Raw genomic sequence first — 26,959 nt, forward strand, 5'->3', positions numbered from 1 at the left:
TGAGCTCCTTTTAAGGGGCTCAGTCAGTTCCATTGGTTGGTCCAATGGAAACATTTACACCTGGCCTCTTTATCTGGATATGGAAACTAAAGTCATAAATGGGGCCTATATAATATATACAAAGAAGTCGGAAAGAAGAAGAAAAATGAATTGCAGCTCAGCTTAGTAAGAAAAATAATCATTGTCCCTGTGTTCTTACTGGGGGAGGACACAGTTGTTCCAGGAGAAGATGAGCCGTTGTGTCTGTACAGTGCTGCCCATTAGAGTGCAGGGTCTCACAGCAGAGACCCCCTGGAGCAAGCAGGGCTTAAATGTGTTCTTGGGCTGATGCATGTAGGAGCCAAAAGCCATTGGTGCTTTGGTAGAAGGATGGTTCTCTTGCTCACTACAAGCCTCTGCCTCAAGCCAAAGCTAAACATAACACACGACCCAAAGAGGAACATGGTAGGCCAGTGAGGCCCTCAAGACCAGTACCGACGTAGAACTCGTGTGTGATGCGCGAGAGATTGTATACTGTGTTTATACTCACCAAGATTAAAGTTTGCAAAGGTCATCAAGAATACACCCACCATCTTGAACATAATTGCATGCAAGCCTATTTATATATGTATACATTAAATTGTATAACTAGTCGTATTCTTATTTCATAGTATTTTAGTACTAAATAAAAATATATAGATCATAAAACAGCTTTCTTTGTATCTCAAAGTTAGGTGGTCAGGTCATTATTTACAGGACAATTATTGAAGTCTCCCCAAATACCGTTCAAGAGTACAGTTCCATATGGGTGCATGTCTCTTTACCAGGATGGTCAATCACTGCCAAATGCATATTCTTTAAATTTTCTTTCTTGCTGGGATATTTAGAAGAAAGACAGGCTAGCATGCTGATATGGCACAGTGGCACACGTCTGCCACCTGCTGGACGATGTTTTGTGCTCTGATATCCCCACATCGAAAACATAAAAAAAGAGAAGGTGAAACTGGAGATTGGTTCATCTCTTCTTTATTAACCACATCGCCAAGGTAGAACAATGTACAGTAGACACATTCGCACATGAATGCATGTGCACACACACACAATTAGAAAATAAACGTATAATACAAAATGTGGCAGTCTGACGCCTCACAAATGATTCACTGATAATACAGTGGAATGCTTAAAAAAGAATGCTGCTTATTCGTCGTCATCTTCGTCATCCTCTTCGTCGCTGATCACATACTTCTTGGCCTTCTTTGTGGGGGCCTCCTCATCCTCCTCATCATCCTCATCCTCTGCCTTCCTCTTCGTCGAAGCCTCACCCTCCTGAAAGAAGCACATTTTTACCATATTAGTAAATCCAACTTTGTCTAATACAGTTAAAAGAAAAAGGGTTTTATTTAGTTGGTTAAATAACTATTAGTCTGATGAGTATATGCAACGATAAATAAATAAAATGCAAGCCAAGGGCCTTGATGTGTTCATCCTACAAAAAAAGAACATCTTGAATACATCGGGCGGGGTGGTGGGGAGGGGGGAAACACACCTCATCACTGTCCAGTTTCTTGGCCTTCATCAGCCTCTGGGCCTTGTCATCGTCCGAGCCTTCTTCGCTGGACGAGTAGATCCTCGCTCGCTCCTCTGGAAGGGGAGACAATAGAAAATGAGTGAGTGAGTGAGTGAGTGAGACAGTGAGTGAGTCAGTGAGTGAGACAGTGAGTGAGTGAGTGAGTGAGTGAGTGAGACAGTGACTGAGTGAGTGAGTGAGGGAGAGAGCAGGAAGAACGCTAGGACCCTTCGTCCATCACCCGGTAGTCATCAACCTCATCCTCAACCTAGTTTAGTTTCTCCAGGCCGGAATTATTCCTCTCCCGAGGGAGGGGTCCGTCTGACTCGTCAAACTAATTTCTCCTGCGGGGGATTGATAAAGTTTTATGTAATCTTAAACGCCCTCTTCACACAGAGCGGTTCTGGGCCGTCTGTGGAATCTAAGCCTCCTCCCGCGTCTTCTGCGGTCTTCCTGGCCTCCTCTCAGATGGCAGCTCCGGGTTTCTCACAAGCGTGGTCCAGCCAGCGCTGCGCTCAACATGGCCCGAACCACCTCCGACTACTTGTTCACAGCACACTAGGGCTGAACCATTTGGGGAAATAATCAAATTGGGATTATTTCGACTAATATTGCGATTGCGATTTAGTATGCGATTTTTCTTTTTAAAGTTCCTTATGTTCTGTACTACGTCCTCCTACGTCACCCACCACGCAGCGCTACGTCCTCCTACGTCACTCACCACGCAGCGCTACGTCCTCCTACGTCACCCACCACGCAGCGCTACGTCCTCCTACGTCACTCACACTACGCAGCGCTACGTCCTCCTACGTCACTCACACTACGTCCTCCTACGTCACTCACACTACGCAGCGCTACGTCCTCCTACGTCACTCACACTACGCAGCGCTACGTCCTCCTACGTCACCCACCTCGCAGCGCTACGTCCTCCTACGTCACTCACTACGCAGCGCTACGTCCTCCTACGTCACTCACACTACGCAGCGCTACGTCCTCCTACGTCACTCACACTACGCAGCGCTACGTCCTCCTACGTCACCCACCTCGCAGCGCTACGTCCTCCTACGTCACTCACACTACGTCCCCCTACGTCACTCACTACGCAGCGCTACGTCCTCCTACGTCACTCACTACGCAGCGCTACGTCCTCCTACGTCACTCACACTACGTCCTCCTACGTCACTCACTACGCAGCGCTACGTCCTCCTACGTCACTCACACTACGCAGCGCTACGTCCTCCTACGTCACTCACACTACGCAGCGCTACGTCCTCCTACGTCACTCACACTACGCAGCGCTACGTCCTCCTACGTCACTCACACTACGCAGCGCTACGTCACTCACACTACGCAGCGCTACGTCCTCCTACGTCACTCACACTACGCAGCGCTACGTCCTCCTACGTCACCCACCTCGCTGGCTACGTCCTCCTACGTCACCCACCTTGCAGGGCTACGTCCTCCTACGTCACTCACACTACGCAGCGCTACGTCCTCCTACGTCACTCACACTACGCAGCGCTACGTCCTCCTACGTCACTCTCACTACGCAGCGCTACGTCCTCCTACGTCACTCACACTACGTCCTCCTACGTCACTCACACTACGCAGCGCTACGTCCTTCTACGTCACTCACACTACGCAGCGCTACGTCCTCCTACGTCACTCACACTACGCAGCGCTACGTCCTCCTACGTCACCCACCTCGCAGCGCTACTTCCTCCTACGTCACTCACTACGCAGCGCTACGTCCTCCTACGTCACCCACCACGCAGCGCTACGTCCTCCTACGTCACTCACACTACGCAGCGCTACGTCCTCCTACGTCACTCACACTACGCAGCGCTACGTCCCTCACACTACGCAGCGCTACGTCCTCCTACGTCACTCACTACGCAGCGCTACGTCCTCCTACGTCACTCACACTACGCAGCGCTACGTCCTCCTACGTCACTCACACTACGCAGCGCTACGTCCTCCTACGTCACTCACACTACGCAGCGCTACGTCCTCCTACGTCACTCACACTACGCAGCGCTACGTCCCTCACACTACGCAGCGCTACGTCCTCCTACGTCACTCACTACGCAGTGCTACGTCCTCCTACCTCACTCACACTACGCAGCGCTACGTCCTCCTACGTCACTCACTACGCAGCGCTACGTCCTCCTACGTCACTCACACTACGCAGTGCTACGTCCTCCTACGTCACTCTCACAACGTCCTCCTACGTCACTCACACTACGCAGCGCTACGTCCTCCTACGTCACTCACACTACGTCCTCCTACGTCACTCACACTACGCAGCGCTACGTCCTCCTACGTCACTCACACTACGCAGCGCTACGTCCTCCTACGTCACTCACACTACGCAGCGCTACGTCCTCCTACGTCACTCACACTACGCAGTGCTACGTCCTCCTACGTCACTCTCACAACGTCCTCCTACGTCACTCACACTACGCAGCGCTACGTCCTCCTACGTCACTCACACTACGTCCTCCTACGTCACTCACACTACGCAGCGCTACGTCCTCCTACGTCACTCACACTACGCAGCGCTACGTCCTCCTACGTCACTCACACTACGCAGCGCTACGTCCTCCTACGTCACTCACACTACGCAGTGCTACGTCCTCCTACGTCACTCACACTACGTCCTCCTACGTCACTCACACTACGCAGTGCTACGTCCTCCTACGTCACTCTCACAACGTCCTCCTACGTCACTCTCACTACGCAGCGCTACGTCCTCCTACGTCACTCACACTACGTCCTCCTACGTCACTCACACTACGCAGCGCTACGTCCTCCTACGTCACTCACTACGCAGCGCTACGTCCTCCTACGTCACTCTCACTACGCAGCGCTACGTCCTCCTACGTCACTCTCACTACGCAGCGCTACGTCCTCCTACGTCACTCACACTACGTCCTCCTACGTCACTCACACTACGCAGCGCTACGTCCTCCTACGTCACCCACCTCGCAGGGCTCCTCCGCCCTTGTACTTGCTCTTGATGGCGGCCAGGCTCACGGCCTCCTCTCCGTCGTCGTCGTCGTCGTAGCGGTCGGGCTCCAGGTAGCTGCTGCTCAGCCCACGCTGGTGCTGCTTCTCCCGCATGCGGCGCTGCTGGGACTCCCGGCGGATGGAGGCGCGCAGACGCTCCTCCTCTTTCTGCGCCGAGACAGCAGCCGTTAATGCACATATATATACACGTGTATACTATATATTATGTACTGTATATACTTCAGCTTTAGAAAATATGTTTGGTGCTTCCAAGTGGACAACTTTAATAAGATATTATTATTTTCAGGTAATAATTGCATTAATTGCATGTTTAATTGAACTAAAGGAAACAGGTTGTCGTTTCTAATAGTTGGATGATTTAAAGAAAGGGGCTGGGATTAAACAAGTGTATGCTTCTTCCCACTCCTTTTCAAATGTGTTAAGAAAAAAGGGAAAAAGATCCTTGTTTTTGCCAAATGTTTTCTGGCATATTTGAAATAAATTACAATCAATCAATCAATCAATGAGCACGGCCGCCTTCTTTATCGAAGCAGCACGGTGTGTGGGGTGACCACGAGCAGCCCCTAGTGGCTGGAGTTGTGCCACCAGGGTAACTGTCCTACCCTGGTGGGCGTGGTGAGAGTGAACCAGATTAAAACGATTGATAGAGAAGAATTCTGGTGATGTGGCGTTTTTCAGATAGTATTGTATGTAGTCTATAGCTCTAGTAGAAAAGTTATATAATGCAGGTTTAAGGCTATGTTAAAAGTTCACACAGGTTGACTAAGATTAAACAGAGTTTTCATTCAAAATATGCATTTCTCAAAGAAATTGATGACAGCATTTTTTTTCCTTTTTTAACTAAAATGACCCACTGACATAAATAGGTTGCAGTCACTATGGTCATAATAAATCAATTTTAGAATACCGTAAATTCAGAGAAAAACAGGATTTATAGAAGCTCCAGGCATTGCGAGTGGCAGGGGTTGCGTTGACCTATGACCCCTACCTTGATCATCTCAGTGCGCTGGGACTCGGGGTCGCGGCCCGCCATGGGCAGGATCCGGATCTTCTGGGTCTTGGAGCAACGGTCGGCCAGAGAGAGGGTCATCTTCCTGTGGGTGGCACTGTCTGTGGAGTGGGGCCTGGTAGGAGAGAGAGAGAGAGAGAGAGAGAGAGAGAGGGGAGTAAAGACACCCATTAAAGTCAAAGCTTTAGTGTCAATTCCAACAAATGTGCAAGACAAATAGAGGAATCGAAATTGCGTTTTTCTCTAACCCAATGTGTATAAAAGGACCAAATTAGGTCAAACTAAATAAATAAGTAACATTAACAATAAATAAATTCTAAATAGTGCAAAATAGTTCTGACTACTGCAAAGGTAGGCCAAATAAAACGGTATACATAAATAAAGTTAAATAAAGTAAATGGTCTAATTTGTCTTTCTTTGTTTGCGTTTTCAAAGAGCAAATGTATTCCTGACAGCGCGGTGCCCGCGTGGCGTGGCTCCCGGTGGGGGAGGCAGAGCGGGAGAGCACCTGAAGGTGAGCTTGGTCTTGAACACGGCCTGGCCCTGCAGCCCGGTGCCCTGCCGGATGAACAGGTGGTTATGGTCTCCCTGGAGGGGCGCTTTGTAGACGTCAAACACCTCGTTGCCGAGATGCAGGGACATGCTGCGAAGAGGGGGAACACAGACCCTGCTGTAAGCACGACGGACCATGCTCCATTCACCCGCCTCCATAAGCAGCACGCACAAAGTCACCCACCTGCCGTCGGACCATTTGACAATGCGAGCGTTGCTCTCTTTAATCTCGTTCCCCTCCTCGTCGCGCTTCACCCGCCACCGGATGGTGTTCTCCACCTGTGGCGGAGGGACAGAGCGACAAAAATGGTTAATGCAAAAGTGTTTGAAATTGTTCTAAAAAAAAACACATCCAACTGATATATTCTACTTTCAAAAATGCTTGGCCGGCTGTACCCGTGTAGTTGTGCACAAGAATCATACTATCCCACCCTCCCCGAACCCCTCCAACCCACGGAACCCAGGCGGCCGAGCCATGCTACTTATCGTCACACAGTTACGTGGCCACTTAGATTGGACAGCGGTATAACTGGTATCATGTTATTTTCAATTGGGAAATGCCCCTGCCTACTAACTGGGAGGGGCCTAATCGGACACATGGCTACTTTAAATGGATGTTCTGGGGGTTTTCGAATCGTACTCTCACACGACGCACGAGTCCTTTCCTCAAGCCAACCGCATACCTTAAGCTTGAGCCTGGTTCGACCCTCTTCATCCAACATCTCCTCATCCTCAAACTCGTCTTCATAGTACTGTGGATCAAAGGGTCTGCAAGAGAAAAGGCGACAGGGCCGCTGCAGTGACATTGTCTAACAGCAAAGCAAGCAAAGGGGGTTCAACGACTTTCTACTTTCTTGCCCAAAATCGATTCTGACCTGGGCTCCACAGACAGGAAGTTGGGCAGCTTGACGAAGTAGAGGTCTGAGCCCAGGTCTGTGCTGACTTTGGGGATCTCCACCTCGATGCGGGTCTCCGGGACGGTCTCTTCCTCGTGGCGGTCGCCCTCCATCCCCTCCTCGTTGTCCTGGGACACACAGAAGAGAACAAAGACGGATGAAAAACTGAAAACTGGCCCGACGGCCAACGGGATCAACCGGAATCATCCATCCAGGCGTATTTACACTGCCGATCCAGTACGGTCGCGGATTGGCACACCCTGCAAGTTCACTCTCTTGCCTGTGTAAAACCGAGGGGGGTATAATACACCTTCGTCACGGAGCCGGCTTACTTGGTTCATTAGAGTGGGCCGCGAAGCCGCCTAATCGCATTTACATGAAAATGAAACCCCCAATATGTGAAGGGTCTGAGAGGGTAAATTGGGGTGCGAAATCCAGCTGGTGTATTACCTCGGTCAGTGTAAACGCGTGGACCATGCCGGGAAAAAGGCAGGCATAAGACGGGCATATTTGTTTAAAAACGTTTAGTGAGGAAAGAGTCCTTCAAATACATGACACGTGGTCCTGTTCTCGAAGAAGGGAAATCACCGTACCATTGGCTGGCCTGGAGTCGGGGGCTTCTCTGCGTCGCTGTCTGAGGAGATGTCATCCGCCTCTCCGAACAGGTCGTCTGCTGCAGGCTTCTTAGCTGGAGAAGGAGGGTGAACGAGAGAATGTTGAACGAATATTTACGTTGTAAAAAAATATGAGTGATATGACCAGAACGAAAATATGTTAATTGCGGTAACAACCAGTTCCAAATTGGAAGATTGATAATTTGATGCAGATTGAGATAGATAGATAGATAGATAGATAGATAGATAGATAGATAGATAGATAGATATACACACTGACTTTTACTTTTACTTTTTCTTGCTCCAACATCGCTGTCTGAATCTGAATCGGAGGCCGGCTTTTTCTTGGCTTTCTGTCTGAGGAAGTCATCTTCGCTATCACTGCCCTTTGCCGATTCTGGGGGAACAAATCAAAAGTAATTATGTAAAATATGTAAAAAAACATGCATACATAAGTATAATATAGTAGCTAATTCAGTATCAACAACATTACATGGACTTCATCAACATATCAGAATATACCTGACTTCCTGTGCCTGGGTGCCTCATCGTCAGAGTTCTCCCGCTCTTCATCAGAACGTGGACGTTTCTCCTCCTCATCCTCTGATTGATCACTTTTTGCCCCGCCTTCCCACTTCTCGTCATCCGAATGGTTCTCTCTGCCAGAACCTTCCACGGAATGAGGGGTGCCAGGCCCTGATTGGGGCGTTCCTGGATCACTGTGAATGCTAGAATGACAAAGAGATTCGAAAATAACGTTAAACTTTGAGCCATAAATGGTGGACAATGCGTCCAGTTTGAGACGAAATGGCAGTCAACCGCTGGTTGTTTGGTCATCGTGCGTTACTAATCAAATGACCATATTGTGGATTGTCTTTCCCCTCACAGAATCCACATGTCTAGAAACTATGGCAGCAATTGGACCTACCTCCTATCAGAGTGGGCACTGCCCCTTCCTGACCGTGGACTGCCTGAGCGGGGGGTCACTGAGCGGGGAGACCCTGAACGAGCACTCCCTGCCCCGGACACTGCGCTACCAGCAGGGCTTCCAGGGGGGCTCCCAGCAGGACTCCCGGCGGGACTGCCAGGGGCACTTCCAGCCGGACTCCCAGCGGCACTTCCAGCGGCACTTCCAGCAGGACTACCAGCATCTGATCGATGGCCTGCATCTTCGTCATCATCCTCTTCGTCCCGGCGGCCAACGTCCGAGCCGCTGTGCCTTTCAGCATCAGAATGCTCGTTGTCCTCCGCGTCGGAGTGCATCGAGGCGTCGGAACGGTTCCCCGAGTGCTCCGACGGGTTGCCACTGCCACTGTGTACGCTGGGTCGCTCGTCTTCGCTGTCATCTCCAAAGAGCTCCTAGCATGGCAGAAGATTTGTTAAGGCAAAGGCGATGTTGTATCCACGGATGGGGTTGTAAAAACCAAAACAAGTGCACGTTACCAACCTGGTTCATATTAGCTTTCCCCCCTTCTTCTTCGTCTGGCCGTCCCCTGTCACTATCGCTGCCGCTGCCAGAGGCGTTGCTGGCGGACCGAGGTCTTTCGTTGTCAGAGTCCGAACCGGAGCCTGACCCAGACTCTAAAAGATGCATCAGTAAACGATTAGAGACCATTCGCATAACGTTGCCACAACATAGGAAACTCTACGGCACACGGACAAAATGTTGTCGGTGCAGGGGAAATGTTGGCCATTTCGTATACACAATCAGTCACATGCATGAACAATTCCAAAATCATAAGTTAATATTCGAAAAATGTATTACCTCGTTGTTCATTGTCACTATCTCCATCACTCCCGAATAATTCGTCCATGTCCGCCATTTCTCCCAAATGAAAGAAATCTCTGTCAACCGGAAGTAGAAAGACTTATTTACAAGTTTTGTTTCCTAGTTCAAGCATCTGTGTAATAATGTTTTTAGCCACAGGGGGGCGACACCATTCAAACTATAAATTTTGCCAAATTCAATAATCGTTGCTATTTTTAAAATAAACAGCAAACAAAAAGGAAAATATTGGACCTGAAGAGTCTCATAAACACTCAATATACACACAGGCAGGCCTATACATACATATATGCAAATAAATGTCTATTTATTTTTCTGAGCTGAATACAATCAAGTCCGAAATGTTATTAATACAAAACATTATGATACAATTTGTAGACCTATGAACACTGACGATTTCCACCATTTAAATAATTTATCTAATAACTTAAATCTAGCCATATATCGAGGCATAAAATCAAAACTACTGGCATACATAAAATCCTACATTTAAATAATACAACTTGGTTGGCCCACCAATTCATTTATGGAAATCAATTAGCCTCATAAATATCTTATCGTTTAATGATTATCGAAAGCAAATTATAAAAAGCAAGTTCTAAAATGAAGAAAATAAATCGAAATATGTTGTATTGTCCCAACTTTCATCTTTACATAACCATAATCGACATTATAAATAATAACGACCATCACAAATAGATGCGCCAAACTGTCCTGTTTGATTCAGGTAAATTGTTACTAACAAAGAAATCAAAGTATTGTAGCCCCTTCCTGGAGAGTTTACCATCGATTACGTACGTGGACCTACTGCCCAGATCAGGCCCTGCCTGAATTGGTCGTGCCACAAAGCCCCTCCCAGAGACCAGAGACTTTCAGCCTATTGGTCATTCAACAAAAAGAGGCGGGACAACTTTTAATATCTAACGATTGGTTAACTTCTCCGTCATTCAGCGAAAAACGGTGGTTCTGTCTTCCTGTGTTACCGCCCTTGGTACGAGTGAGAAAGTAAGCGTTCATTGGTGAGATTGGGATTATTTGACACTATTTGTCGGCTCCCATTATCTATAGGTAAGCAAATAAGTTATCTTGGTTTTTGGTTATTTTTTTATTTCCGCAATTATTGTAATTTACGTCACGCTACTTTGTCAATAAACTAGCAAGCTGTCACTTACAGACACTTGCGCTTTCTAGCTAGTTGGTGGAGCTAAACTGCTAACGATAACCTCGAATTGAGTCCCTGGGAACGCTGGGATACATCAGTGTATTTCGCATCAATCGATGGGACTACTAATAGCATGTGAATCCCCTCGAACCGACGTAAAATAACACCTCCAGCCAAACCAAGCTAAGATATTTCTCAGTGTGTGATGAAGGTATAGTTAAGGTTGGCTCAATGCTGCAGACATCGGAGCTGGTCTATGGGCTAAAATTAAATTAATGTCAGTAGTTTCCCCAATCCCCATCTTGTTATACTAGATCCATGTTACAAGTCAAAAATCAGACTAGGAAGACTAATGTGTTTTTCTCCGACGCCGTGCGTGTGATTGCGTCCCCACCCGAACATGTATGTAATTGTCCATGTGTACAGATGTGTTGATGTTTATCCATATTTCGATTAGTAACGGTGCATACTTTTTGAAGCGTATTAACACGATGAGTCTTAATAGTAATGTTTCAGACCATGTCCTTATTACTCTTGTTTGTTCGTTTTGGATTTAGTTGAACGATATTGACTTAACTTACGACTTCAGCTACAATGAGATGTACATTCTTACAGGGACAAGGGTTCTGTGCTATTCTCTTCTTAAATCCTCGTCATTTGGGCATAGTTCATGTGTACCACGTCCAGTGACTCAAAAAGGTTCTTGTGAATTACATAGTGTGTGGAAATCGGTAACGTTACGTTTACGATAAATACAGTTTACACAGCAGTGCGCAATAGTGAATGAGGGTGTGGTCCGTGGCTCAAAGAATAGAATGTGGCAACGATTGTTAAGGGACGGGTGATTTTCTTTCCCCCCCCCCCCCCCCCTTGGCCAACAGCCTGGTATCCTATACTACTCTTGATCTGCATGATATTATCTATGTATTTGCTGACTGGACATCTGTGCAGAGATCAGTGTTTGAGTGTCAACTATGCCATGCTGGTGTACAGTGTCACTGTACACAACAGGTTCCACTGACATATGTTGCTGTGTTTTGCTCTCATGTAACAAGAACCAACAATGTTGGTGATCATGACGTCTTTGCAGCGGTTTATATCGTTAGTAGTCCGTGGAGGTGCGGGTGACCTACTGCACACCAACCGCTGAGTTTCGCCCGAGAACGGCGACCGCATTACTCATTGTAGAAGGGGTTCTGAGAAGGATGCCAAAAATAACATTAGGAGCTGTTTGTTTGTTTGAGAAAACACCCCTGCGCCTCGTCTTACCTCATCTGACCATTCCTCCCGCTTGTAACCATGGAGAGTATGCTACGACATAGAATAAGAAAGTTAAAGTTAGGGTAACTATACATGCATTTACTATTGGTGGGTTCAAAATATCACAACTAGACATGTCAATGCAAGGAAGATGGCATATCCATGATGTTATAATCAGGAATGTACATTATGGAGTAAAAATATGACAATGGCTTTGTGGTTTTGTATTGCATTAGATTTGTTTGTGCGCTGCATAGAGCTGAATCCCCCACTGAAAGTGTTGATTCCACTCCCGACTTCCATCTGCTCCAATCACCGTCTTTCCCCAGTCACCTCTGGAGAGGAGGGTAGGAGGGGAGTTTAGAGAGGAGGGGAGTAGAGTAGTGACGAGACAAGAGGGGAGCGCTGGACATGCGATGGAAGGTGAATTAAAAGTCCAACTATGAATTGGACATTTGCCTTGTTTATTATAATAAGATTTAAGTGAAGGGACTCTTCATATTCATCGTCACTGGTGTAAACTAATGTTTTACGTTTTATTTTCAACAAAAAATCTGTATGGCTAGGCAAGCCACCTCATGGATTATTCATAGATCAGCAAGTGTGGCGGATATGTGATCCATGTCCTCAATGCCATATGCCAACACCCTGCCGGCACCCACCTTCATGGGCGGACAATGATGCCAGCCCTCGCTGTAGGGCAGCCTCAGTGGGAGTCGGAGGCTAAACACCCGATCTGGCATAGGATAACCATGCAGCGTTGCAGAGCCATGTCCTGCTTTAACACGATGAGGATGATGGGTCAGCTGAGAGATGAGAGATGGGAGCCAGGGGAACATTGAGGGGAGGAGACTAGGAGGGATGGAGATGGAATGGTGTCCCAATGGGCCACCAAGCTGGGTCACTTTGAATAGATTCCTATCCTGTAGTAATTGTACACGCTCTAATGTTTCCTGTTCCTACCACAGCCTCTCCCATTGCCTCCAAGTAGCACAGCTGTATGATAACACGATTTGGAAATGCAACAATAATTACTGCTACGGTGGGTATAGTCATGAATAACTCATTGTGACTGTGAAGTCAGGATATATTCTTGAAGTGGTTAGTCAATGGGGAGGGAACTCGACTAGTGCAGTGTGTTTTTTAAAGTTATAGGTCTACTATGGGTCAGCTAAAGACTTGAAAGAGAGAGAGAGTCAAGCTACTTAATATTTCTGGCAATCCTTTGGTTGTCCAGAAAGGATTAGGGGAGGAAGGGATTGTGTTGGTGACTTTATCCTTTTACGTGCTTAACTTTATGTGTATAAACTTTTAATCCCCTTATGGACCTTTTTGACCTTTTGCTGTGACGTTAAATAATAAACAAAGAAGATGTAACACTCGCTTACCAGTGTCTAAAATGTCCCACGTTGAACATGTATGTCATGATTTGTGTGACAACGTGCAACCCCCTGAAGAGTAACTTCAGAGATGTTTAGACGAGTCACTGAGCTACTGTGTTGGATGCTCTCTCGTTCAGCTGAAAAGACTTTGCTACACTGCTTTTTTTTCGCTCCACTGGCTACAGGAATCTTCAAGTGTTCTACTCTCACAAGCTAATTTGATCGTAGGGATCAATAAGACCTGGCTAATGCATCCTGCTACGGGCTTATGCTTTTGTTTTTTTTGTTTTCTCATTACCATCAACATGATTGTCTATTATTACAGCCTGAATAGTGATCCGTCATCCCTGTCCCATGGAGAAGTTACTTTGTCGATGATGACAGCACAATAGGCCTCCTGTGTATTTCAAAAAATAGGGTTTCATAGGAGCGTTAAGTTTTTTATGTACGCCTACGTGTAATATAGCATGGCTTTAAGGCTGTTTCTCAGTACCAGACTAGACAAATTACTGCTGAGAAAAGTAGTTTCTTTTGCTAGCCGGTGATGTAAATGTTATGTTTAAAGCAATGGCGGGGTAGCTCTTGGATGTGTCAGATGATTCCTTAAAGCATTTCATCATAACAATCCAGCAAGACATTCCACAAACTCAAGAAGACCCTCGCATAAACGTATCCTCTCATAAACACAAGGCCCTCATGACCCTAACACCCTACCATCCAATGAACACAAGACCCCAACACAAAATGAATGGACACTCTACAATCACATAAATTAATTTATGTCTGTGCTTTGGCATGTCTTTGCAGTGTCAATGGCATCCATCCAGTCCTCTTTGAATACAGAGCACTTTTGAACTGAACTCAACCATCCCAGTTTTTGCTGATTCTTGCAGTGTGCTGTGTGCACAGAGACCTCCAGGAGGATAAGGCCTATTGGTTTCATCATCACGATCATATGCTTTGATGAGTACATCAGCACTGACATTTGAGTCTACCGGTGCCCAGACACCAGCTACCGCTGATGACTGAGCCATGGTCGTCATGGCACCACACTGCAATAACCATCAATACTGGCACACTGTGGTGAAGAAACGACCCTGTATGACACAGACAGACAGTCAGGGAGAGGGGGGGGAGGTGCACTGCTGCCTGAACAGTACATAAGAGACTCAGATAATACCAGGAAAGCCCGCTGAGCTCGCAGGGAACTCCCTCTGGACTGACCCAGCTACTGCACTTGATACTGCGCTATTGTCTTCATGTACGATAACGTCTCCTGGCTGACGCACACACACACACACACACACACACACACACACACACACACACACACACACACACACACACACACACACACACACACACACACACACACACACACACACACACACACACACACACACACACACACACACACACTGTGTGTGTGTGTACCATCTGCAAGGTGTGATGAGATCATGCTCCTGCTATGATGTGGGAGAGGCAAAGGCATTGTGGCCTCCTAACTAAATAACACACCAGACTACTTGCTTTATTTTACATCCTAGCACTTAAACTTTGAGTCTTCCATTAGTTTATCAATAATCCCCCCCTCCCTTCAGGGAAGGTTAAGAAGTTTCATATACATGCACAGATCTCATGTGCAGTTTGGGGGTGATCAACGTGATGAGTGTGAGAAAGCTGCTGCTCTCTTGTCGTATGTGTGTGAGACTTTTCAGTGTGTTGCGAAAGCGAGCTGAATCAAACCTTGTATTGTTTTTCCTTTTCGGTGGGCAACAACAGAAATAAAAGTTGTTTATCCCTAATCGGTTACTTCAAAGTCCAACAGAACATCCCGTCTACATGGTGTTTATCTCTCCTGATGTCTCTTCATCACTCTGCTGTCGGTTCTCTCCAGATTTCGGCTAGCACCTCCACTCTACTCAGCGCTGAGCCTTGAGGAGCTGTTCCCCTTCTGCCGTGCATCAGGAGCGCGTAGCTCGCCGTCCACACAGCCATGGCGTTGTACAAGAAGGACCTGGGCAAGTACAAGGACCTCGACGAGGATGAGATCCTCAACAACCTGTCGGCTGAGGAGCTGAAGCAGCTGGAGACGGCCCTGGAAGATTTGGATCCAGAGGTAAGGGGCTTGAGCATACTGTAGGGCTGCACCTCGATGATTATACCGACATGATAGTCGTACTGTCGGGTCATTAGGACCAACATGATAGTCATACTGTAGGGTCCCCATTTACATCACATTTACATTGCGTTTCAAATTTACATTTAGGGTTATTACACATTCACAGAGAGTGGAGTCATTCCTGCAAGGCAACAGCCAGTTTGATTCTTTTATCTAAAATTGCAGATGAGGATATTTATATTCTGTGTATAAGAAACAATAATAATTTAGCAATCGCTGAGTTGTAACTGTTTGTACTTTGATTTTAATGTAACTGCCTAATCGCAGAGGCCTAAATGACGTTTTCGACAAAAGGGAGTTCATTATACAGCCCTATCATACTGTATGACTGCAATGTCAATCTCAAAAGAGTAATAGTTTAACCTCACTGCCTCACTCAAGACTTGTATAACACCGCAGGGCGATCCAAGCACATCGAGGTAAAACAAAACTTTAAAATACACAACAGTAATTTGGCAATTAAACGTGTTGGGACAACGTACGCTCAGCATGTTGAGCCACACGGTGTATCATTAGAGCCGTCCATGACAGCACTCACCAAGGGCCTGCAGGCCTCAGGGGGAGGGAGAGGCGCCCTATCGCAGACGACGTGGGATTATAGACATGTGGATGAATAAAGAAAGATATATAAATAAAGATGTGGAAGGACAAAAGAGTGTTGTTGGAGATCGACTCATAGTCTGTCATGTTTACAGGGTGAGTGCTGATATTTGCAGCGTGTTGTTTCTTTGTGAATGGAACAGTGTGGTTTTTCCTCCTTTTCCCTTCTAACAGCCAAAGTTAGGCAAAATGCCTAATTTTGGTCTCACTCGATTGTATCCCCTGCCATAGAACTCGTTCCTCGCTTTATAGAACACACTGCGCATTGTATAAACGTTATAGGAAGAAGGGTGTCTTGTCTTAAAATGTCTGTTATTCAGTGTTCCAGCAGAGCACGTTTTATGTTTTTTATTTACAGTATAGAAGAGCTCATATTTACACCTGTACACGGTTATGTTATCTCTAAAGCAACCTATATTCACATACCGCAGTGCAGGTAAACATGGGCTTGTAGCCCACCCACTGCTATCTAGATGAATGTTCAATCCATACAAGATGGGTTGTTATAGGTCTCTGAACGCAGTTTACCACTATGGATGCACTAAGAGGATTGTGGGTTGAGAAACCTTATGTTACATCAGCCATGTCCTAAACATGTACAGGAACGATGGGGATTGGTGACTAGGACAAAGATGCATGATTGTGATTGGTTTAAACTGGTTGATTCGCTGACTACAGCTGTAAAAAAACATCGACCTTGGTGCGAACACAACTAATGTTGCTGTCTCGCATCAAGGGTACCGTCTCATTCAGCACCATCATATGTAATTATTTGATTGACTTAAGATTAAGATCCCAACCACCAATTTGGTGTTCAATGTAAAAAGACCCTTGGCCTTCATCTTGGCGCACTTAATGTACGCACTTATTGTATGTCGTATTTAGTTATAGTACTTAGTTATGTAGCATCTTATCTTATCTTTGTTGTATATGGGGAACCTGCACTTGGTTCTATGAACATCCTTATTGTCCTCAGAGCAATATATTGTTTCACTTTCTTATGACAAATGTACTTATAGTAAGTCACTTTGGATGAAAGTGTCTGCAAAATGCCCTAAATGTAATGTTTGCAATGAACTACTGTGCTACAGAACGCACTGCTGCCAGCCAGCATGCGGCAAAAGGACCAGACCGTGAAGAAGGCCACAGGAAACTTTGACCGCGACGGGCTCCTCACCTACCTGGAGAAGGAGGCCATGGAGTACAAGGACCGGGACGACGTGGTGCCCTTCACCGGCGAGAGGAAAGGTGTGTGTGTGTGTGTGTGTGTGTGTGTGTGTGTGTGCGTGTGCGTGTCAGGGCGTATGCGTACGTCAGAGTGTGTGAATGTGTGCGTCTTGCTTATGTGTTCTTCTTAAATCATTGGCTACTTAGTGTGTGCCTATTTACTGTTGTGTGTGTGTGTGTGTGTGTGTGTGTGTGTGAGTGAGAGTGAGAGTGGGACAGAATACCTTCAGCATGCCTCAGGGCTATCCAATTGCTTTCATTTTAGCTTTTGACCTACTCGCAGCAGACTTGTCTCCAATGCTTTGCTGCGTGTTGCTCGCCGAGACCTGCGATCCAAGGAGAACCGGGTCGTTCATCCAGGGAACAGGAGTTTAGGAGAGACCGCAAAGCAAGGGGCATCATGGTTTCAAATCCTTGTCAACATAGGGGTGCTGGCGTGGGAACCTGTGTTTTACCACTCTGGGAGCAGGGCTGACCCCTGCTCCAGATCTTCTTATCTGTTTACCAAGGATCCTCAGCGGCCCAGTAGACAGTCCAGCATCCTCCCAGCAGATTAAGGCTTACCCTTTACAGAGAGACCAACGCATTTGAATAGTCGCTCAAAGGCAGTCGATCACCGCATGGAAATTTCGATTTTACGTACCCAAATCCCATGTAGAAACACCAGACACCTGGTTGGCGGAAACACTTTTGTTGTTTTCCGGTTCCCCACCTTTGCACACAAGGACGCAGGCTGTATGGACCCTGGAGGTCTCTGTGAGTGCGTCCTTGTGGATGAATTGCTAAAGACTAAATCTAAACGGACTGTTAACATTTAGGACCGCACCTAATTAGCCACTGTGGTTCTGTTAATGATTTGCTTGCAGCAGGAAGGTCCTTCAATAGCGTGCGTGCGACATGTGTCATGCATTTCCATGCAGATTAGTTTAGTGCTGTTCTGACTGTACTAGGCTGTTGGACTCTATTCAGCCTGACTTCAGTGGTCCTGTGAAAGGCCAGGGGTGTGTGTGTGTGTGTGTGTGTGTGTGTGTGTGTGTGTGTGTGTGTGTGTCGTAGCCCTAAATGAATGTGCTTCTCCTGAGGAATGTGGTGGATTCTTTCTTCCTCCTCTTGTTTCACTTACCCCCTGCTGATGATGAGTTATGTGTCAGGAGAAACACACACACTCTTGTAGAGATTACAGCCATGCAGATATTGCATGTTTGTTGGGTGGTTGTTGAGCCCAAACTGTAAAGAATCAAGGTTTCCACTGAAGTGTCCATAAATGGGAAATAGAAAAGATTTGTTTTCTTTTTAACTCAAATTAGGACTGAACAGTCATTTCTTACTTGTATACAAATATACACGGAAGACATAACATAAAATAACTTGCCACTAAATGATCTCTTTATCTACCTTCATTATACAGGCAAATGTATTTGTGTGTGTTCAAACCTCCACACAAGTTTGTGTTCTTGACGGCAGATGCCCATTGAAATGAAGTGGCTGTAGTTTAATTATCCGGAGACACGCTATATTGACAGGCGGTTTCAGGTTAAGTCACTTTGGATTTCCCAACAGCGAGTCGTCGTCTCCTGCAGCCCATACCTGTTTGGTCACATGTCACCAAGCCTTTTCTGTCTGGTTTTCACTGGCAGAGGTGAAGATAATGCTGTGGTTGCTGAGGTCAGAGGAACGTGTCCAATACAACCTTGAGTTAAGTTCCAGTATACAGTATACTTGCAGTTCAAACAAGGACGATAAGACTGTGTCATGTTTCTTTAGCAAACAGGAGCTGGGTGTGACTGCTGCCCCAAATAACACACAGATACACACACACACACACACACACACACACACACACACACACACACACACACACACACACACACACACACACACACACACACACACCCTTGCGTGAACTTGAGAGACGGTACTTGATCGATTCACATATGCACAGATTTCTCAGTCTCCTTGGCTTTCGTTTTTGTCAGGCTTTCCTTGAGACTTTAAACAGGGTGGGAAACTCTTCTCGCTTGGTTTAAGGGTACGTTCTATTTTTTATTTACTTCTGACAATGCTGAGGGCAGCCATGACGGATCACATTGTTGTTGTTCTTCAAGCCAATCTCCACTGAGAATAATGTCGCCCACTTCTTTAATGTTCTCCATCATTTACCCCGAGCCCTGTTCTGTGGGCTCCCCTAGATGACTACACCCAGTGGTCTTGATCTTTCTTGGGATTTTCCTTCCGTGCTGCTGGGGCGATGAATGTCCGTCCGGAGCGACATGGCCCCGGATACGGCCTGATCACTGTATTTACGTTCTAATGGCTTCAGGAAATGCCAGGGCCGCCCCCCGGAGACTAGCATGATTACTCTGAGAGGGAGGGAGAGAGAGAGGGAGAGGGGGACTGGGAGAGGGGGAGAGAGACGGAGAGAGAGGGGGAGACAGACGGAGAGGGTGAGACAGAGGGGGAGACAGACGGGGAGAGAGGGGGTGGGGGGGGGAAGAGATCTTGCTTTATCAGCCCAAGCACTGGTGGCCCCACCAGCTACGTTTAGTCTCCAGCCATTGACCCGTGACTTCCTTGACTCCTGCTTTCTCTGTCTTCGTTCCAAGAGGTTACCATGGTGATGCCATGGTTGTTGGTGGGGGGGGGGAAGTCATGGCTTGTGCGTGAAGCTCTGCATGGTCGGCCGGGCCAGTCCTCCGGGACTGTTAAAAAGTTCTCCAGCTGGGTGAGATGTTGTTAAGGCCCAGCGTGAAAGTCGGAAGCCAGCAAACTCAAAACGGAGAAGAGTCATTGTAGCCCTCATTTGTTTCCATGTGCTCCACCAATAGATGTGCTGGGGTAAAATGAGGAATAAGCATGTTAAAATGGTCCATTGTTGGATGTTCCCTGTATATATTCTGACTGGTGACGTGAATGTTTGGCTACTATCCAATGGAAGGCACAATGATAAATCGCTGCATGTAAACCACTATGAGACCCAACACACAATGGATACAAAGCCATCCATTGGCTATGCAAAATGGCCTCAAAACAAACTAAGAGCCTGGTTATCGACAGACGGGATGAGTTGATGGATACGTTCCCCTCCATTCTGAACCGTGTTGACGACAGCTGTAAGATGGCTAAGCTCCTTACCAGGGGCCTTTCTCCGTGACTGCCCTGAGCTCTGACTGACCGGGGGCATGGGCTCTAAAGTACCTGTCCTGACCTTGACTTAATGTGACCTTTAGCGGCTGTATCTCCTGATGGAAGTCCAGGGTCTCCCCGTCTCACACAGTAGTGGAAGAACTGCATCTTGTCTTCCTTCCTTAATGGCTTTAACATTGAGCTGTGGCCAACATTATAGTTAGGGAGTCCGTATTGTAGACTTGATATGGGGGATGGGTGGACAAGCGTTTTCACAGCCAAAGCCCTATAATCTGTTAAAGAAGAGCATCACAATTCTATAAATACTACACAACTTGAGACGGAAACAGGAAGTGGAGGGGTGACTCCTACAGTACAGTACAGTGACTCCGAGTTGTGGTCTGCCTTGCCGAACAAGGCAAACCAGGGACAAACTTTTGTTCTCGGCCAACGTCAAAAGATATCTACGGTACCACTTATGGGTTCATTCTGTTGCTGTGCAACATACAGACAAGCACACCCACACACGTGCTCACACACACAGTCATGTGAACCAATGACCTGGTAACCTCCCTTGAGTGTGGGAATGAAGAAACTGCCAAAAAGCTAAGTGAAACCAGCCGACTGGTTTCTGACACTAAAAATACTGACTGAGGCTGACCGAATCTCCATTGCGTTCGTCTATTCATGTTCTTATTTTGATTACCTCTCGTCGGGGGTGGCAGTAGCTCAGGGGGTAGGGCAGCTTGGTTGACAACCGCAAGGTTGCTAGTTCGATCCCATGCTCCTCCTAGCTAGTGTCGAGGTGTCCCCGAGCAAGGCGCATAACCCTAAGTGCTCCCGACCAGCTGGCTCACCCTGGACCGCCTTGCATGGCTGACACCGCCGTCGGTGTGTGCATGAATCTGTGAATGTGAGGCAACATTGTAAAGCGCTTTGGATTAAAGCGCAATATAAATGCAGTCACTGTAGTGTACCGGGGTGACTCACGGCCCTCGTTTTGTCCTCCACAGGAAAGGTGTTTGTCCCCAAGCAGAGACCCATCGAGTCCCTTCAGCAGGAAGTCACGACCCTTGACCCGGAGCTAGAAGAAGCTCTGTCCAGCGCCACGGACACAGAGCTGTGCGACCTCGCAGGTAAACACTAACGCTTAAACTTGGACTTGTTCCAATAGCTGGCCCCGTGTGTCTCATACACGCGCACACGCACGCACACACACACACACACACATATATGCAAAAGTTAGTTTTGTAATCAAAGCAGAGCACTGTTCCGGGAGAGAAAGGATCTTTTTATCTGGGCAGTAAAACACAGGCTTCTTTCTCTTACCTCCAATCCGTTCCCCGGTGTACGAGAGGGGGAGAGGGAATCAGTCAGCAGGAGCATGACTTTGTTGATAACAACCGGCGCACGGATTGAGTCATTTTTTTATTTTTCTTCTTTTTTCCAGCAATTCTGGGGGTTCATACGTTGGTCACCAGCACTCAGACGTACGACGGGACCTGCAAGGAAGGCTTCAGTAGTAAGCACAACACCCCCCCCCCCCACCAAAGATCCACTACACTAGAAACAGTCTTCAAACAGTCAGGGTGCCTTAACTCCGGCACTGTGTGTGTGTGTGTTCTTCTAGATGTCATTAAAGGGGAGAAGATGGTCCCCGTCTTTGACGAGCCCCCCAACCCCACCAACGTGGAGGACACCCTGCAGAGGATAAAGAGCAACGACCCCTCCCTCACAGAGGTCAACCTCAACAACATCAAGGTACACACTCACACCCTCTCCTTAGCATCAGTCGTCACTCATCCCACACCAACTCAGTCATTACTTTTCTTCCTTCTTCCAGAACGTTCCCATCCCTACTCTGAAAGAGTTCGCTAAAGCCATGGAGCACAACACCCATGTCAAGAAGTTCAGCCTAGCAGCCACACGGAGTAACGACCCCATAGCTGTGGTAAGAGAGAGAGCGTTGGTTTCTTAAGAAGTGACATCAAACTGGGAGCCGACTTCCCCCGCCACAGAGGCCAGGGTGTAGCAAGTCTGGTCTCCTTTCATTTGTGTGTGTTTTCCAGTGTTGGGCATCGTTACTTTAAAAAAGGAATTAGTTAGTTACTAGTTACTTCTCCCAAAAAGTAACTCAATTAGTTACTCAGATACAAATTATTATTATTATTATTATTATTATTAGTATTATTATTATTATTATTAGGTAACTAGTTACTGTGAAAATAACTATTGCGTTACTTTAAAGTACATTTTTAAATGCTCAAATGTGTCAAATAATTTGGACCCCAGACTCCATCCCTCTTTAACGAAATTTGAAATAGATGTGCATGTTCATGCACGGAAGCATGGAATGCATGGAAGCATGCAACGTTGAAAGATGTTTGAATTACTTGACGTGGAGAGGCACTTTGTCCAGGGCATAATGTGCATTTCACGATTACACTCGTTCCTCTAATTTCTTGGAGGGAAAAAAGAAACGCTGTTAGTAACGCCGTTATTCCCACCACTGGTGTTTTCCCACTTTTTGTGCTGACTCATTCTCTCTCTCTCTCTCTCCTCTCTTCTCCCTCCTGGTGGCAGGCCTTCGGAGAGATGCTGCGGGAGAACAAGACGCTGCGCAGCTTGAACCTGGAGACTAACTTCATCACCGGCGTCGGAGTGCAGGCACTGGTGGACGCGCTGAGAGACAACGACACTCTCACAGAGATCAAGATCGACAACCAGGTAGCTCCTCGGCCCTTTAATGCCCGCAGCATTGCATTATTGATCTGTTGTGAGGGCTGCTGCATTGTTCACAAGATGCATGGAAATCACAAACTATCTAAACCTCCCCAAGGCTGGAGGACTTAAAGACTCAGTTATAGTTCCACGTCGATGAAACGCAATTACCACGCAGACGCTTCGACTGCTTAGTAATTGCAGAACCAAACGCACACACAGAACCAAAACAGTGAAGCTGTATTGGTTCTGCGTCGGGTTTTAGTGAGCGGACCAATCACAACCCTTGCTGCTAAGTCGCCTAGACGCAAGGTTTCAATTTTTGGGAGGCGCACGTCAGGCCCTTGCGGTGGACGCAAGGAGGGTCCGCAATGACGTAATGGGTCCCTAAACCCCCTTGCGTTGCGTTAAATTGGAAACATAATCAGCCCTTTAGTGTTGCAATGGTACCTGGGGAAAAGGACCAGGCTTCACAAGAGACAAAGCGACCCTTGATCGACCACACAGTGAGCCATGTAAGGTGCTCGTCCTCACAGCAGTGTTTTTCGCTTTGTGTCTTTCCAGAGGCAGCAGCTGGGCACCACGGTAGAGATGGAGATAGCCAAGATGTTGGAAGAGAACCACAACGTAATCAAGTTTGGCTACCACTTCTGCCAGCAGGGGCCACGTGCCAGAGCTGCCGCGGCCATCACCAAGAACAATGACCTGGGTACGTGACGTAGGGGTTGAGGTGTGCAGTGGTTCATGGTCCATGACTTTGATTGGTCCGCTTACGTTGGCAGTCAATCGCCAGGTTATATTATGGGTTCCAATGTTTCAAACGGTACTGAAGGTGCTTTTCCATCTGACTAGTGTTTAATGATCCGTTGCTGTGTTGTTAGATGGTCGATTTTAAGAGGTTAAAAGGGCAGTACCCTTCTGAATATATCATGCATCATAAATGTATATTTTAGACATTCAATGCATATGTTTCAAGACGGAGGGGAAAAAAACCTGTAGCCTGACACCCGCCCCCACCTCTTCTTCTCCTTCCTACTCTAGCCCCTTGTCCTCTCAGAGCTGCCATAGCACAGGTCTGGTGGTTGTGCATGAGTGTGGTCTGGCGTGTTTGCACCGATGCCTTCTGATTCACTTTGCCAGTGTGTTCACAGCGTTCAACAGGAGGGTGCGCACTGCCTTGACTTTAACCACCAGGTTTCTGACACTGTATGATCTCGAAGCTTAACTCCCATGCACACTAACCATAGCCCCTTCATGACGGGTGTTTGATCCGTCTCCTGGATGCTTAGTTTAATGACCCGCGCACAGATGTGATCGCGACCCAATGGGCCGTGTTCCTTAAAGGAGAAGCATGTGTTTTTGTGTACCTCCTCTGGTGGTCTTTCTCCTCTGCTGCTATCTCTGCCATCCATCTCGTTGGGTTTTCATCTCACGTTGTGCTCTTCGTTTAAACCGACCTCTTTGCTTGTTCAGTCCGCAGGAGGCGAGTGGAAGGGGACCAGTAGGGGCGGACGGTCTCCCGGCCAATCCTAGCGTCTCATCTCACCATGTGGAATACTTTCAGCCAATTCCCTGGTCTCATCTCACTGTGTGGAATTTTAAGTCTTGTGCCAAACCATGGAGCAAGGCATCGACCAGAACCAACATCTGAGCAGAAGGGAAATAACTGGAATCGCCCTCTCCTGTAAACTTAAGCTCATTCTCATTTTTATTGTTATGTTACCGCTGTAGTTTTAAGTCAGTCCATTTTGGTTGCTAATTTGTCCCTTCGTGAGCCTATATCTGTACAGACTCATGTTCGAGTTATTTTTTCCGGTTCAACCTTATGTTTAGTTTCTTTTTATACTGTACCATGAGCACGTTGAACTACACGGTCATAATAACCAACTAAGGGAACGTGTAACTTGTAACCATGATCTAAATTATAATAGTAACTGTACCACCCAATGCTTCCATTGGGGGCGCCATAGATCTTCCACCTTTTGCCGACTTACTTTGTGTTAGCTGAGCTTTTCTACCGCCAACCTCTCTGTGGTTCATATGTGCAAGCAAAGCAGAGGCAGGCCAAGTCAGGCCAGCATGTTGAACTACATACTGGTGACCCTAAGCAAATGGTTTTGACTTGGCTGTGGCAGCTAGCCTGCTCCCAATCCTCACGGTCATCCATTGACAAAATTGTCCATAATCCATGTAACACAGTTCTACTTCTGTCCAAGGATTTCCCATTGGATGAGTGGTACTGGCTTTCTAGGTAACAAGGTCGATAGCAAGGCGAGTTGTTGCAGTGGATTTGGAAGGGACCTGAATGGCTAATGGACAATAATGGCTAATGGATACACCATTAGGTTTAGAGCTGGTATATGTGACTGTATGTGTTCCTTATATTGCTAAGCTGACGCTAATCCTTGACTTCATGTAAACCTACTGTATGAACATGGCTAAATTGGGTTCAACAACATGATTTGAAATGCATCGGAATTAGCATGTTAACGGTTTTACCACTACTGGAACAAAAACTTGTTTGATGCCGCTTGTACAATATTGGTCCTAATTTCTGCTGTATGGCAGTGAATAGTAAATAGCAAAACCTTATGACCATCGTGGTCTGAAATCTAAAAAGGAATCAAACGGTTAATCCTGGAAGGTATAACGCGTTCAATTCAGAAGAAACATCTACCTGATAGTGCTGTCTTCACCGTCTGTACTCGTTTTACTGGCTTCTCTGCTGCTTCACAATGCCAAAGACTAACATATACAGCACTTAATGGAACCATACTGGACTTCTGATAGAACCTGTGTCTGCTTGGTGAGATTCAGTCAGCTGGTAGGGGAAGAATCCTTTGGGGTTGAAAGCAGTTGTATTCTGGATTTGTCGGTTATACCGGATCATTGTTAGCTAGTACACCACCGTCACCCAATTTGTTTGTTTGTTCGATCTGAACCATCTTTGTACATAGCAAAAATGTGTAAAAGAAGAGTTTAAATTGTGATGTGGCACAACACATTTATATTTGTGAGGTAATTGTCCTACATGAGCCTTGATCACACCTTATGCACACACACACACACACACACACACACATTCCCATGCACCCACTCGGCAGGATTTGCGCAGTGACGCGTCACTCTGGATTAACTAACTCACCTGCGACAAGCACAGCAGTTGCCGTAGGTATACTAACGCAGAGGTAACTTGAAACTCGTTATATCATGTAATCGTCTATAATAAGGAACCACACGTTTGCATGAGAACCTCCACTCGATGTGATCACATAATTCCATTGACCAATGTATCTTAATTTGTCTTTGCATTCCTCGAGGCACACGTGGCCCTGGCTGTGTTCAGTGCTTTGTTTTAGGGTTTTTTTTATCGACTTGTTTTTTCCTCCATGAACTCCATGTTTTTTGTTTTGTCCGATTTCTTTTTTTGTTTTTGTTTTCACGTCGCTGTGCTTTGCTGATGGATTAAATGGAATGCCTCTCCCCCCTACATTGTTAATATCCTGTGATCTCATGTATTACTATTGTATTATGCCATTTCAGATTTAAAACAAATTTAAATAAATCCCTGCTGTTTTATTAATTTTCTTTTGTACCTTTTCAAAAACCCACATCAGACTATACTTGAGTGGAGATGTACCATTGTGAAATATACAGGGACAAGGCACTGTCAAATACTCAAGACTTCCTCAACAATAAATGTTTTTACATATTCTTTGTGACAGACTATTTTCGCTCACTACAGTATTCACATTTTGGAAGCATAAAAAATAACAATTGTAAGCATGACTTCAGCCTGTTATCGTGACGGTATAACAAGACTATTTTAACAACTAGAAGCTCTGTCTCATAGAATGCTGGCAGGGGAT

The 26,959-nt window shown here is 46.6% G+C and overlaps 2 protein-coding genes across 4 annotated transcripts; one reads left to right on the plus strand and one right to left on the minus strand.

The window, feature by feature from the left end:
• Positions 1 to 998: 998 nt before the first annotated feature.
• Positions 999 to 9,485, minus strand: leo1 (LEO1 homolog, Paf1/RNA polymerase II complex component). 3 transcript variants are annotated; one of them, XM_079736515.1, is made up of 14 exons: positions 9,413 to 9,485; positions 9,095 to 9,228; positions 8,576 to 9,006; positions 8,170 to 8,375; positions 7,940 to 8,044; positions 7,627 to 7,721; positions 7,013 to 7,161; positions 6,821 to 6,905; positions 6,322 to 6,416; positions 6,094 to 6,228; positions 5,565 to 5,700; positions 4,531 to 4,723; positions 1,526 to 1,620; positions 999 to 1,305 (listed from the first exon to the last, which is right to left on the minus strand). In XM_079736515.1, exons 1-14 carry the CDS (start codon positions 9,468 to 9,470, stop codon positions 1,177 to 1,179), a joined length of 2,046 nt encoding a protein of 681 aa, XP_079592641.1. In that variant the 5' UTR covers positions 9,471 to 9,485; the 3' UTR covers positions 999 to 1,176. The 3 variants fall into 3 exon arrangements, with proteins under 3 accessions (XP_079592641.1, XP_079592640.1, XP_079592639.1); XM_079736514.1 differs by having other exon boundaries at positions 7,934 to 8,044; XM_079736513.1 differs by having other exon boundaries at positions 7,928 to 8,044.
• A 906-nt stretch (positions 9,486 to 10,391) lies between these two features.
• tmod2 (tropomodulin 2) lies at positions 10,392 to 26,809 on the plus strand. The gene is made up of 10 exons (XM_079736713.1): positions 10,392 to 10,501; positions 15,135 to 15,356; positions 17,111 to 17,267; positions 21,383 to 21,505; positions 21,820 to 21,891; positions 22,000 to 22,130; positions 22,213 to 22,320; positions 22,953 to 23,096; positions 23,655 to 23,799; positions 24,564 to 26,809. The coding sequence occupies exons 2-10, from the start codon at positions 15,234 to 15,236 to the stop codon at positions 24,593 to 24,595; spliced, it is 1,035 nt and encodes a 344-aa protein (XP_079592839.1). The 5' UTR covers positions 10,392 to 10,501; positions 15,135 to 15,233; the 3' UTR covers positions 24,596 to 26,809.
• The last annotated feature ends 150 nt before the right edge of the window (positions 26,810 to 26,959 follow it).

This window comes from Pollachius pollachius, assembly GCF_949987615.1.
Source record: "Pollachius pollachius genome assembly, chromosome: 5".
Classification (NCBI taxonomy): Eukaryota; Metazoa; Chordata; class Actinopteri; order Gadiformes; family Gadidae; genus Pollachius; species Pollachius pollachius.